The 12,822-nt window shown below is 65.7% G+C and overlaps 2 protein-coding genes across 2 annotated transcripts; both read right to left on the reverse strand.

Moving 5' to 3' along the window:
* Positions 1-1,683: 1,683 nt before the first annotated feature.
* Positions 1,684-4,308, reverse strand: TCF15 (transcription factor 15). The gene is made up of 2 exons (XM_062628280.1): positions 3,656-4,308; positions 1,684-2,092 (listed from the first exon to the last, which is right to left on the reverse strand). Exons 1-2 carry the CDS (start codon positions 4,130-4,132, stop codon positions 2,018-2,020), a joined length of 552 nt encoding a protein of 183 aa, XP_062484264.1. The 5' UTR covers positions 4,133-4,308; the 3' UTR covers positions 1,684-2,017.
* A 5,350-nt stretch (positions 4,309-9,658) lies between these two features.
* SRXN1 (sulfiredoxin 1) lies at positions 9,659-11,468 on the reverse strand. Its single transcript, XM_062628279.1, has 3 exons — positions 11,435-11,468; positions 10,125-10,639; positions 9,659-10,027 (listed from the first exon to the last, which is right to left on the reverse strand). The coding sequence occupies exons 1-3, from the start codon at positions 11,466-11,468 to the stop codon at positions 9,824-9,826; spliced, it is 753 nt and encodes a 250-aa protein (XP_062484263.1). The 3' UTR covers positions 9,659-9,823.
* Between the last annotated feature and the right edge of the window lie 1,354 nt (positions 11,469-12,822).

A 12,822-nucleotide genomic window follows, 5' to 3' on the forward strand; every position in this document is an offset into this window, starting at 1 on the left:
CACCGGGATGTGCTGGGACCCGCGGGGTTGGCACTGGGACGTGCTGGAACCCATGGCCACAGTGCTGGGACGTGTTGGGATGCGCAGCCCCAGTGATGGGATATATTGGGACCCATGGCTGTTATGTTGGAGCTTGTTGTGTCCCTAATTGCTGGCAGTGGGATGTGCTGGGGCCTGTGGCTCCAGTACTGGGATGTACTGGAATCCATGGTTTACAATGGGGGCTTGCTGGAGTCCCAGTCCCTGACACTGGGACATACTGGGATCCATGGTCCCAGCATTAGGACGTACTGGGATCCACGGTCCTTACACTGGGGCCTTTTGGAGTCCCAGTCCCTGACACTGGGACGTACAAAGTGCACATCTCCTGCACTGGGACCTACTGGAACCCATGGCCTTTATACTGGAGCTTGCTGGGGCTCTCACTGCTGGCGCTGGGACGTTCTGGGACCCCCATGCTCAGCACTGGGACCCACATCCCAGCGGCTGGGACACACTGGGACTTGCGCATGGCGTGCTGGGCCCTGCTGTGCCCCCAGCACTGAGACCACCAGCCCTTGCTGGCCCCAGGGGGCTCTGGAGCCGCCACTCAGGGGCACATCCCCCTTTCATGTGTGGGTCAGGCTGTTTGCAGAGCAACCCCCCCTTTGCCCCCCAATAAAGCCGGGGGCAGGATCCTGTGTCCCGGGCTGTTTGGAGAATCTCACGGCTGTTTATTGGGGCCTGGGACGCATTATCCACGCTGAGAACAAACCTCTCCCACCCACCCCGCTCCCTGCCTGGGACCAGCTCTCACAGCTGCGCCGCGCTGTCAGCTCCATAAATCAAACCCGGGCCAGGGGGAGCCCGGGACGGGGTGGGGGGGGGGGGCTGAAAGGTGCCGCTGGGCTCCTGCCTTCACCCAGCCCCATGGCTGGGCAGGGGGAGGCTCCTGCAGGACCCCGCGGTGTCCCCCTGCTCCCCGCAGGCTGCAGCACCCCAGGGTGATGGAGCAGGACCTGCCCCCGGCAGCCCCATCTGCAGCTGCGGGCCCCTGGGAGCCGTGGGGCTCGGCACGGTGGCACCTTTCCCAGGCCCAGTGACCCCGACATCAGCTGAACCGGCCCCCCCCCCCCCAGGGGAACCTGGCCTGGGAACCCCTCTTGTCCCAGCCTGACCCCGTGTAGGTGCTGCCGCTGCAGCCCCACCACGCACACAGCCATTGTGGTGGCAATGGTGGTGGTTGTAGCTGCAGGGCTGGGGACCATCACGGTGCTGGTGGCACCAGGAGGGTGTTGGTGGCGGTGGCAGCGGTGGCGACCATTGGTGGCCGTCGTGGTGATGGTGGCAGTGGCGGTGGTGGCAGTCACAGCAGTCCAGGCACGGGGGAAGGCACAAAAGCACCGACACCAACCCCAAGCCACCGCCGAGGCGCTCATGGCTACGGCACAGGGCTGGCAGTGCCGTCCCCATCCCCTGGCATGGCACAACACGGGTGGTATTGGGGCTCCCGTAGCCCTTGTGGAGCCGAAGGTGTCACCAAGGGCTGGGGACGTGGGGCCAGCGTGTGGCCAGGGGTCTCACCGCATGTGGATCTGTGGGGAGAGCTGGGACGGTCGCACTGGCTCCAGTGCCATGGAACCGGGTCCATGCCCCCTCTCCCCACACCCTGCCCCACGCCGGGCTCAGGCAGGCACCGGCCCGTCATAAAAATAACGTTTATTTCCAGGTGCTGCAGGAGCAGAACCAGCGCCGCGGGGCCCCCATCGGCACCGTGTGCCCAGCCCGGAGCGCCTCGACGCCGGCCCCAGCGCGCCCCTTCCAGTGCAGCCCTGGGGCGCGGGGACCCCCATCTCCGGCAGCCTCGGCCCCAGGAGCGTCCTCCTGCCCCGCTGCCGGCGCCGGTGCCGGTGTTGGTGTTGGTGCCGGTGCGGTGCCAGCCCGCGGCCCTGCCGCCATCGCGGGCTCCGGCTCCCTCCCTCCCCGCTGCGGTCTCTGGCGCTGCCGCTGTGTCAGGCGGGTGCTGCCGGGCCCCGGCTCATCTCCGCGACACCCGCAGCGGGGTCACCCCCCGCACCTTCAGGCAGTTGCCCCCGAGGTCCCTCCGGCCGCCCTGCGGAGAGAGGAGCGAGAGCTGCAGGCACCGGGGGTGTCCCGCTGTGGGGTGCCCCATTGCTGCCCAACACCGCCCTGTGATTGCCCTGCATGGAGGAGTCGCTCTGAAATGGCCATGGGGATGTGCTGGGGTGGTCCAGGCTGGGCAGGCAGGGCACTGCATGGTTAGTGCATGGGTAGGTGGATGGGAAGTGGAGGTTACGGGGACCCTGAGGTGGGTGCCCGTGGCCCTGTCACCCTGCAGGGACACAGCCCTCGTGGGTGCTCGGTGCTGCTGTGATCTACAGACCCAGGACAGAGACATGGCCCCACGAAGGATGAGGAGGCCCAACCCCATCTCCCAGTGCACCAGCGCAACTTCAGCCTCGCTGTGCCCAGTATAACCCAGCATAGACCAGCACGGCCCAGGTCTAGCCCTGAACAACCCAGTATAACCCAGCCTGGCTCAGCAGAGCCCATCACACCCCAGCCCATTTCCAGGCTAGCACAGCCCAGCGTGGCCCAGTACAGGCCATTTCCAGCCCAGGCCATTTCCAGCCCAACCCAATCCATTTCCAGCCCAGCCCCAGATCCAGGAGGCAAAGAGCCCTATCCCAGCCCAGCTCCTGCTGTTGTCCCCATCGCTCTGGGTGTCACAGCCCTGGTACCTCTGCAGGGTCCCCTGGGGGTCCAGCACTGTGCCAGCCCCCCAGCTCCAGCCCTGGGGAGCAGCCCATGGACACAGCTCAGCCCTGGCCAGAGGATCTCAGCCCGGGGCAGCAACAGCAAGGAGCAGGGCTGGATGTCCCCTGGGAAGGGCTGTGGAAGCTGCAGAGTCTGGTGCACGAGGAGCAGTTAAAATGGAGCAACTGGAACCAAAAGAGTCCCTAGGGGCTGGAGCGTGCCCCATGGTCACACATGGGACAGGTTGTGGGGCCAGTGGCAGGTCCAGCAGCCCCGGTTCATGTCCCTGCCAAGGGATGCCCATGGGGCCAGGATGCTGCCAGCCCCTCACCCTGCAGAGCCCATTCCAGGGGAACCCAGGGTCCCAGCGTGGGCAGTGGGATGGGCTCACCGTGGGGAAGGTGCCCTCAGAGCCACAGGGTGCTGGGGTGTCAGGCAGGGCAGGGGCTCCATGCCATGACCTAGCTCAGCCCTCTGGCCCATGTGGGAGCCGCGCTGGTGCTGCTGACAGACCCTGCTTGAGGCCAACGCGTTCTGTGCCCTGCCTGTCTCATCGCATCAGGAACTGCACGGGGGACAGGGATGGGGATGGTGACAAGGATGGGGTCAGCTTTCGAGGTCTGAGCTCCCCCCCTCCCGAAGCAGCCAAATGCCCTCCGCACCGGGGTGACTTTAACCCCTCGAGACCTCCCATCCCGGACGGACGTGGGGGAGCAGCCCTGCCCTCTGACGCGAGCGGGAGCTGTGGGCGTGCGGCTACGAGCGGCGCTTGGCCGGGAGCAGCCAAAGCCTCCGGCGGGAGCTGGAGCCAGAGCCTGCGCTTCCCACCAAGCCCCTCAGCGCAGGAACCCCATGGCCCCGCTCCCCCAGGGACCCCCCACCCCAGCGCCCCGCTCACCCCTTTCCGCTGGTTGCTGAGGCAGAAGGTGCAGATGCTGCGGGGCTGCTTGCTGTCCAGGTCGCCCTTGGCCCCATAGATGGCACTGAAGCAGGGCTGCCCGTCCTCGCAGCCCTCGCCCAGCAGCAGCACGTTGGCCAGGTGGGAGATGTAGCTGGAAGCCAGGCGGAGGGTCTCGATCTTGGACAGCTTCCGATCCACGGGCTCGGTGGGGATGAGGGTCCGCAGGGCGGTGAAGGCCGTGTTAACGCTCTGGGTCCGGTCCCGCTCCCTCGCGTTGGCCGCTTGCCTCTGCTTCACCATCACCATGGGCCCCGGTTTGCGCGGCAGCTTGCGGCGAGCCTCGGCGCCCTCGCAGCACCCGAACGACTGGTCCGACGTGTCGCTCTCGCTCCGGTTCTCCTCGTCCTCCGAGAGGATGCTGAGGTCGGGGTAGAGCACGCGGGCGGCCACGGGGCGCAGCATGGTGAAGGCCATGGTGGGGTGCCCGCCCGTGCCCCCCAAGGCCCTGCTGGGGGCACCCCCCGGCGCTGCGGGGACCCTTCCCCTGTCGACACGGCCGCTGCCGGGCGCCTTCCCGCGGCTGCTCCGCTCCGGCGGCCGAGCAGGGCTGGGACGAGCGGCTGCGGGGGGGACTCGAGGTTTATACGGGCGGGGAGGGGCTGGCGCCGGAGCCCACCCCCAGCCGGCCCCCAGCGCCTCCGGCCAGGGCCGTGTCCTCGCCCCGGCCCGCGGGAGCCAGCGCTGGCTGCGGCCGCGGGCCCGGTCCCGCTCCAGAGCCCCGGGCTGGCCGCGCACCTTGCACCGGCGCCGGGCTCCGGGTCGTGCCCATGGTGGTGCCGGTGGTGCCGCTGCCATTGACACCGCATGGGAGGCGCTCCCTGAGCTGCATTCCTCACCGTCCATGGGCTGTGGGGTGATGCCACACGCGGTGCCACCCATGGGTACTGTGTCCCCAGCCTCGGCCAGCCTTGGGTCCTGCACGGGGCAAGCCTGGCGCACGGAAGATGGGATGGGGCTGGTACCCAGGAGTGGGTGGCACCGGTGCAGTCCCCAGGGTGTTTATTGGAGGGGGACACATTGCTCTGACACCCCACTGTGCTCTGCTGAGGTGGGGTCTGTGCCCAGGAGGGTGCCCGAGGTGGGCAGTCCCACAGGGCTGCTCTGCACCCCTTGTCCCTCCATCCCCAGGGCCTGCCACCCTCCTGCCCGCAGCGGGGACATGGCCAGGGGCACGGGCAGTGTCGCAGGCAGCACTGCAGGGCAGCAGGAGCGTTTCCTCCCTCCGCTGTGCACCGGCAGTGGGAGCTCAGAGGCTTTTCCTGCGAGGGGAGAACTGAGCTGGCAGCAGCCGGAGCCACCAGCGTCCCTGCGGGTGGCTCCTGGGCCTTCCTGGGCACCCGATACCACAACTGATGGTCACTCTCCTCACCGAGGGTGTCTGTGTGGGTCCCACTCTGCCTTCACCTCCGAGCCCCAAGCCCAGCACCCCCAGAGCAGGTGGGGGGCAGCCAGCTGGGCCAAGCAAGCAGGAGGGAGGTTTCCTGCCCGCCTTCCTCCCCTGCCCCGGTGGCTTGGCGATGCTCTGGGCACGGCAAAGGCGAGCCGAGGGCAGGACCTGGCTCCCAAGGACGTGGCCCACGGCCAAAGCCCCGTGGCTGCAGGACTGGAGCTCATGTGTGGGGCTCTGGGGCTGGTGTTGTTACTGGGACCATGGCCGGGTGTCTGTGCTGCCTAGCACCGGCACTGCTTCACTGCCCACCGATCCCACCGGCTGTGAGCAAACGGCCCCTGTCCCCCCCGTGGGGCACAGGCAGCCCCTCACCGTGGGACCCCTGCCCTGTTTTCCTTCACCATTTGTCTGCCTTTGCAGAGCCTGTAAATCACACTGTGGGGGGCAGAGGGCTGTGCTGGGGGCTGGAGGTCCTGCTGGGGCTGGGGGCATCCGCATGGCCACGGGGACGTGTGCCTTGCCAGCTGCATCTCCTGCTGCTCCTCACCTCACCTTAACCCTGGCAATAGCCCCTGCCTGGGGCTGTTCCTACCCCTGCAGAGGGGCAGAGCAGGGCACGGACAAGCCCCTGGATGCAGGCAGGGAGCCCGCAGGTGCCGGTGCAGAGAGAGGACCCCCAGCTCCTGCCCTGTTCTCGCCCCAGCTTCCCGCTGGGCCGGGGCTGGGGGGGCCGCAGCAGCCCCCAGCCCTGACAGGCAGCAAGACGGATGGCAGGGGCTGTGTACTCAGCTGCACTGCCCCACACATGGCCACCAGCTGACGGGGACAGGCTGGGGGGAGCCCTGGGGCTTCTTGGGGGGGGGGGTACAGCCATGTGTGGGGCGCTGGTGGCCTGTGCTGCTGCTATGGAGGACGGGACACGTGGGGACACAGCAGCAGTGTGTGTGTGGGGGCACCGCATGCATGTGCACATGTGAGTGCATGCGAGCATGTGTGTGGATGTTCACGTATCCACATGTCCACTCATGTATGGGCATGTGTGCATGGATGCGTATAGCCATGCATGTGCGCGCATGGGTGCATGTGAGTATGGAGGGGTGCATGCGAGGCTGCAGCATCGCAAACCTGAGCGGGTGCCAGGATGCGCCTGTGTTCGGCTTCCCGGCTCTCCCAGTGGATCCAGCCACACAAAACCGGTCACTGGACCAAGGCCTTCAGCTCCAGTGCCACAATTCACAGCCCTGGGCATGGAGCACGCAGCACCATGGGTTGGGCATGGATGGAAGGCAGGGGGTGGATGGGACCCTGCATAGGATGTGTGGCATGGAGGGGGCATGGCCTCAGCACCCAACCCACCAGGCGCCTCCAGGCTGAGGGTGGCCAATGGAGGGGCACCCTTAGGGCTGGGTTCGGGTGCTGGGTACCCGGGGGCCAAGTCCTGGCTCTGCTGGCAGGGAAGTGCCCCCTGCCCCCCGCACTGGGGAGTGTTTATGAGCGAGGTGAGGCTTAAGTGTAAGAAAACAAAGAGGGAGCAGATGGGCCGGGGCCGGGGCTGCCCCCAGCCCCCGGGGGCTGCTCGGGCCCTGCTGGGAAAACACCGCTGCCGGCGAGGCAAATGGATTCCAGACCCGCGGCAGCGCCGGCACATGTGGCCTGCAGGACGCTGGGTCTGACCCTGCTGAGCCCAGGGGAAGCAGGGCTGGGCTGACCTGACCCATCCCATCATATCCCATCCAATCCATCCCATCATATCCCATCCTATCATATCCCATCCAATCCCATCCCATCATATCCCATCCTATCATATCCCATCCAATCCGTCCCATCCCATCATATCCCATCCTATCATATCCCATACAATCGATCCCATCCCATCATATCCCATCCCATCATATCCCATCCCATCATATCCCATCCAATCCATCCCATCCCATCATATCCCATCCTATCATATCCCATACAATCCATCCCATCCCACCTGATCTGATCCCATCCCACCTCATCCAATCCATTCGACCCCATCTAATCCCATCCCATCTCTTCCCAGCCCATCCCACCAAGACCCCTGAAGGTGCTGCCTGTCCCCACTCACCCTCACCCCACAACCATCCCCACCTCACGGGAATGGCCGGGTCTGGCCCTTCTTACTGACACAGGGAGACCAGGACCAGCAAATCTGGGAGCCCCCGGAGCTCCCCTGTATGGGGAGGAGCAGCAAAAGGGGTTCAATGGAACCAGGAGGGGTGAAGCCCTTCGGGGAGCCCTGGATGCGGTCCCTGCCTGACCCCCCTGGGGTGTCCCCGGGGCAGTGTGGGGCGCCCCAGGCCCCCTCCCCGCAGGGGGCTGTACCTGCGGGCCGGGCTGTGGGTCTGGAAGGCATTACATGCCTGTCGCGGGGGGAAGTCTGCCCCAGTTCCGGAGGCAGGACCCCCCCCCCCCAGGCACCGCGGGGCCGGGGGGAGCCCACAAAGCGCCTTTGTTCCTGCGCTGGAACGAATGGATTGGAGGCAGCCGGGATCGGCTGTCAGCGGCGACACCGGAGAGCGCCGGGTCAGGCAGAGGGAAGGGGGACAGGTGGAGGGATGGACAGACGGACGCAGGAAGCCGATGCGGGGTCGCCGGCGCTGGTGAGACCCAGTCCTGTGCCAGGGTTGTGGCACCGGCAGCACCAGATGGGGACCAGCTCGTACTGCCTGCCCTCTGCCAGCCCCGGGATGTGACCGCCAGCCCTGGGGATGCTCACACAGCCCCAGGGACACAGTGGCCGGTCCTGGCTCCAACCGGTGCCACCAAGCCCTGGAGCGGTGTCACAGGGCACCGTGGGGCTGGCACGGATAATCCTGGCACTGGTTAAAGGGGATGGGAAGCTGGAAGAGTGGATCCTGCAGAGGGTATTCCAGCCCTATGGGGTGCAAGGAGGGAGGTGCAGGATCTGGTTCATGCCCTCTCATGGGCTCCCAGCCCTGCTGAGCTGCCTCCCACCCAGCTCCCTTTGTGTGGGGCACAAACCCAGGCAGATGGGGATGAGCAGAGCCCATGGGAGATGCCCAGCACTGGGGGCAAATCCCAGTGGCTGCCACGGGGCACCCAGCCGTGGGCACCCTGGTGCCGAGCCGCGCTGCCGCAGGAGCTGCCGCCTCCTCCCTTTCCCCCATCTCTGTAAGAGGAGGAAACTTTTTAGCACGCCACAATTCTTCGGAGAAATTTACGGCCCATCCGGGAGCCGCGGACGGGGCTGCTCGCTCCATGAGCGCTTCCAGGGCTTCCTCCCTCCGGAGACTGCTTGGATGCCGCACACGGAGCAGAGCCTCCATCCAGCCTCTTCCCTTGGCTCTGCTAGGGAAGGGGCTGGGGGGATGCTCTGGCACAGCAGCCCCCAGCCCACCCTGTGCTGTCAGCAATGGGCAGCAGGGCCAGCTCCTGCCATCCAGAGCTGCTGCCTGCGTGGCTGTGCCCTCCTCCCAGATCCTCTTCCCAGCCCATTCCTGCCGTGTCAGGGCAGGATCCATCCAGGAAGGAGCGTGGCCGAGGGAGCAGAGCGAGGGCAGAATGACCGGCTGTGGTTCCTGTCCCAGTCCTGCTGATTCACAGTGTGGGGGGTGAGTCAGTGGCCTTTCCCCTCCCTGGACCGGGGTTCCTGGCTCAAAGGGATGCTGAGATGCCCAGGGGATGCTCAGGGCGGGTTTTCCAGCCTGCACATGGGGTGAAGACGTGGCCGTTTGCAGAAGTGACAGCATCCCAGCGTGGTGGGACCACATGTGCTCCCACGTGAGAGCTGACCCTGGCCCTGCTGGGCACCCTCACCATGTCTGGCAGAGCATCCATCCCGAATACAGCATCCGTCCCCTTGCAGAGCATCCAGTCCCAAGGAAAGCATCTGTCCCTTTGCAGAGCACATTCCCCCAACACCAGCCCCCAGACTTGTGGGGTTTGATTGCCTTTATTCCAGGTGCAGCAGGGGTGTCCCCACGGGATGTGTCCAGGGAGGGGGACAGGAAGGTTTTGGGGTAGGCACAGCCCAGGCACAGGGTGAGCCCAGAGTCGGTGGAGACTGGCCATTCGGTTCAGCTGTGCCTCTTCCCCGTACGGCTGCGTCCTGCTTTGGCTGTGTCCCGGTTTGCCCTTGTCCCTTCCTGGTTCCGTGGTGCCCTGGATGGGCTGTGACCTGGCTCAGTTCCAGTGTGCCCCGGTTCAACTCGTTCCGATTCAGCCATTCCTGGTTGAGTTGTGCCCTGGTTCACTCCGTCCCGTCCTGGTTGAGCCCATCCCCATTGAGCTATGACCCGGTTTAGCCTGTCCTATCCCATCCTGGTTCAGACCGTCTCGGATCATCCCAACACAACCCATCCCAGTTCATCCCATCCCTGTTCAGCCTGTCCTGTCCCATTTCATCCTAGTTCATCCCATCCCATTCCAGTTCATCCTGTCTCATCCCATCCCCGTTCATCCCACTCAATCTTGGTCCATTCTGTCCCATCCCATCCCTGTTCAACCTGGTCCATCTCGTTCCGTCCTGGTTCATCCCATACCGTCCTGGTCCACCCTTTTTCTCATCCCGGTTCATCCCTATTCATCTTGTCCCTGTCCATCCCATCCCATCCCGGTCTATCCCGGTCCATCGCTTCCCGGTCCCCGAGGCCAATACCGGCTCCGCGCGTCACAACAGCGCCACCTGCTGTCGCCGCCGCGCTCCTCCGCCGCTCCGGTGCCCCGGGCTAGCGCAGGAGCGGCGTGGAAGAGCCCAGGTACGTGCGGAGGTCGCTGAGCGTGGACGGGATGATCTTGGCGGGGATGGTCTCCCGGTTGAGCGCCTGGTGGGCGGCGAAGCGGTGGCAGCCCCCGAAGGAGTAGAAGTAATCCCCGCCCTGGGTGCCCTTGATCCAGAGCACGTCGATGGGGGGCACCCGCTCGGGGTCCTCCTGCCAAGGACAAGACCCCCCGGCGATGACACCGCCACAGCCTGTGCCGGGGATCCCCATCACAATGGAGGGGTCCCGGGGGAGCGGGGCCGCTCACCTGCAAGGTCTCCATCAGGCTCCGCACCTTGTCCGGCTCCAGCTGCGCAGGGATGGGCCGGATGAGGACGCGCATGGGCACGTTGTGCACGGCCGAGATGTGCTGCGTGTGGATGCTCTGGTCCCCGGGCTCGGCCATGGCTGCTGCTGCCCGGAGCTGGCTTCGTCCTTCCTGCTGCGGGCCCGGCCGAGCGCACTTCTCCACCCGGAGCAGGGCAGCGCCCAGCCGGGCCCCTTTACTTCCTCCCGGCCCGGCCATCACCACCGTCATCGCCACCGCGCCCGCCCCGAGGTTTTGCAGAGTCACAGTGAAGGGGCAGGACCGGCTGCGGGCCCGGTGCCAGCGCGGCCTGGCCCGGTGCCCGTTGCTCTCTGCCCCGGCGAGGCTGCGGGTAGGGATGAGCCCCTCTCCGGGGCTGCTCCATGTGCTGAGGGTCTCTGCTGCTCCTTGGGGGCTGCCTGAGGGTCTCTGCTCCTGCCTGGCCAAGTGGGGCACTACGGCTAAGCCTGCAGCACCTCACAGGAGCTAGGATGTGCCCCCACCCACCCCTGCTGCACTGATGCCCATGGGGTCCTCGGTGAGGAAGAGGAGGCACGAGGCAGCCCCAGAGCTGAGCAGTGCAGCGCAGATGCTCTGCAGCCAGGCACACACCGCAGCATTCCGGCTCTGAATCTTTCTAGGTCATTTCTCCAGCCCAGTGTTCCAAATGGTGCAGAGGCTCCTGGGAAGAATTGGATCTCATATCCTCATATCCCACTGGTGGCTGCAACCACGGCAGCCTGGATCCATGATGCTGATGGATGGCTGCTCCCGGTCCCCTCACCCTGGCTCCCAGGGGTCACGGAAGGTCCCCAGCCCCAGCACTGACTCAGAAACACACCGGTGTGACCGGGCACTGCCCGTGTGAGGAGCAGTGATGAGGATGGTCAGGGACCGGTTTATGGAGCTGCAGGATGAGATTTTGTCAGGATGAATCCCGTGGTGACTTCACAGGTGAATCGCTGTGCCTGAGGGGCAGCACCGATGTCACCGGGAGCACAGGGCTCAGCGAGGGCTTTGCTGATGTCCTGGAGGCCCAAAAAAACTCACCTTTTCCCTTTGGCACCCATCCGTAGGGAGGGAAGGCAGCGAGTGGGGGCCAGGAGCTCCTGCCTGCCCTGGAGCTGCTCCCACTGCCCCATCTGTGCCTCTGTGTGGGCAGGAGGGGATGCAAACACCAAATCCTCCCCATCCATCACAGCTGAATCCCATCACTGCCCCCCCCCGAGGCTGCCCGCCGGGCTCTGAGCCCCGCTGCCAGGGTTTCACACGGCGCTTTACTTCCAGGTCACTGCTCTGCCGCATTCCCGGGCAGGGCGATGTTCCCAGCGCCCCGCTCACCGCAGCAGGGGATCTCTGGCTCCTGCTGGAGCTGGCAAAGCAAGGCGGGCAGTCCTGGGTGCTCCGGGTGCCAGAACACATCCAGCCCTCGGCTTGGGGCGGGTGATGCCCTTGGGACACGGCTCCAAGGGATGGGGATCCACCACCCGCTCTCCCCTCCCCGGTATAAATGCCCCGAGACACGCGGTTAGTGGCAGAAATCCCTTTTATATCCCTGAATTGCGTTACAAGTAATACTGCGGGCGGCCGGTTCTCAGTGGATTCCTCCTACTGGGGGCTGGCGAGTACAAAACCTGGCAGAAAAAATCTATCATCATGCACGGAAAATTATTGCTGTAGTGTCTGCTATTTACAGGAGAGACGGGGGCAGAGGAGCGGGGCCGCGCCGGCACCGCGGGGGGAAGCCTTGCGCTGCTGCTGTGCGCTGCGGCTGCCTGCGCGGAGTTTGGGGGGCACGGCAGCGAGGACCGTGACAGGGACATCCCCGGGGAGGCGCGGAGCCTGCGAGCAACGGGAGCACCGAGGCGGCGGGAGGAAGACGTTGCAGGGAGGAAGACGGCACAGGAAGACTGCGTGTGTGGGGACCGCGAGCCCCGCGGGGTGCCGGGCTTGGAACCCGAAGGTACCGGGCACCGGCACGGGGTGATGGGGACCGTGGCTGCTCGCGACCCGAGGTAGGAAGCGGAGGCGCGGGTCGGGCCCCGCTCCGGGATGCCGCACGCACGGCGCTTGCTCCAGGGATGCTCCGCTGGGACGTTGCATAGAATGGGGCTGGTTTGTCCCCGCTGCTGGCGCGGGGCAGGGAGCAGCGAGGCAGCCAAAGGGAGAAGGGCTTTGCCTCTGGAGGAGGCTTGCAGGGCGCGGAGCCCCGGGTTCCCAGCTCATGCCCTCCTGCCTCTGTGCCTGCTGCGTGATCCGCTCTCGGGGTGCCGTCCCCATCCGTGTCACCGTGGCTGTGTCCTGGGGACGGCGGCTCTGCTGCAACTCTGCCGCCTCCAGCGCTGGCACGGCCCTGCCAGTCTTGGCAAATAAATAGTGAAAAGCATAAGTTATAAATAATATAAATAAGAATAATATAAATAGACTCACCCAAACTTGACGGCTACACTGACCCCTCCTCCAGAGCGCAGGCAGGGGGCGATGGGTTAGGGGGGCTGGCAAGGGGTCTGGGCAGAGGCTGTGGGGACATGGGGAGCGGTTGGGGGTTTGGGTGCTGCCCCAGGGCTGGCTGTTCAGCCCAGTTGCCAGCCTGGCTGTTTGCACAGCAAGGGGGCTGCACTGGCCCGGGGGGCTGTTCCTCAGCCCATCACCATGGCAG

Source organism: Pezoporus occidentalis, unplaced genomic scaffold, assembly GCF_034315485.1.
Source record: "Pezoporus occidentalis ecotype Australia unplaced genomic scaffold, CSIRO_AGI_Poc_V1 ctg313, whole genome shotgun sequence".
Taxonomy (NCBI): domain Eukaryota; kingdom Metazoa; phylum Chordata; class Aves; order Psittaciformes; family Psittacidae; genus Pezoporus; species Pezoporus occidentalis.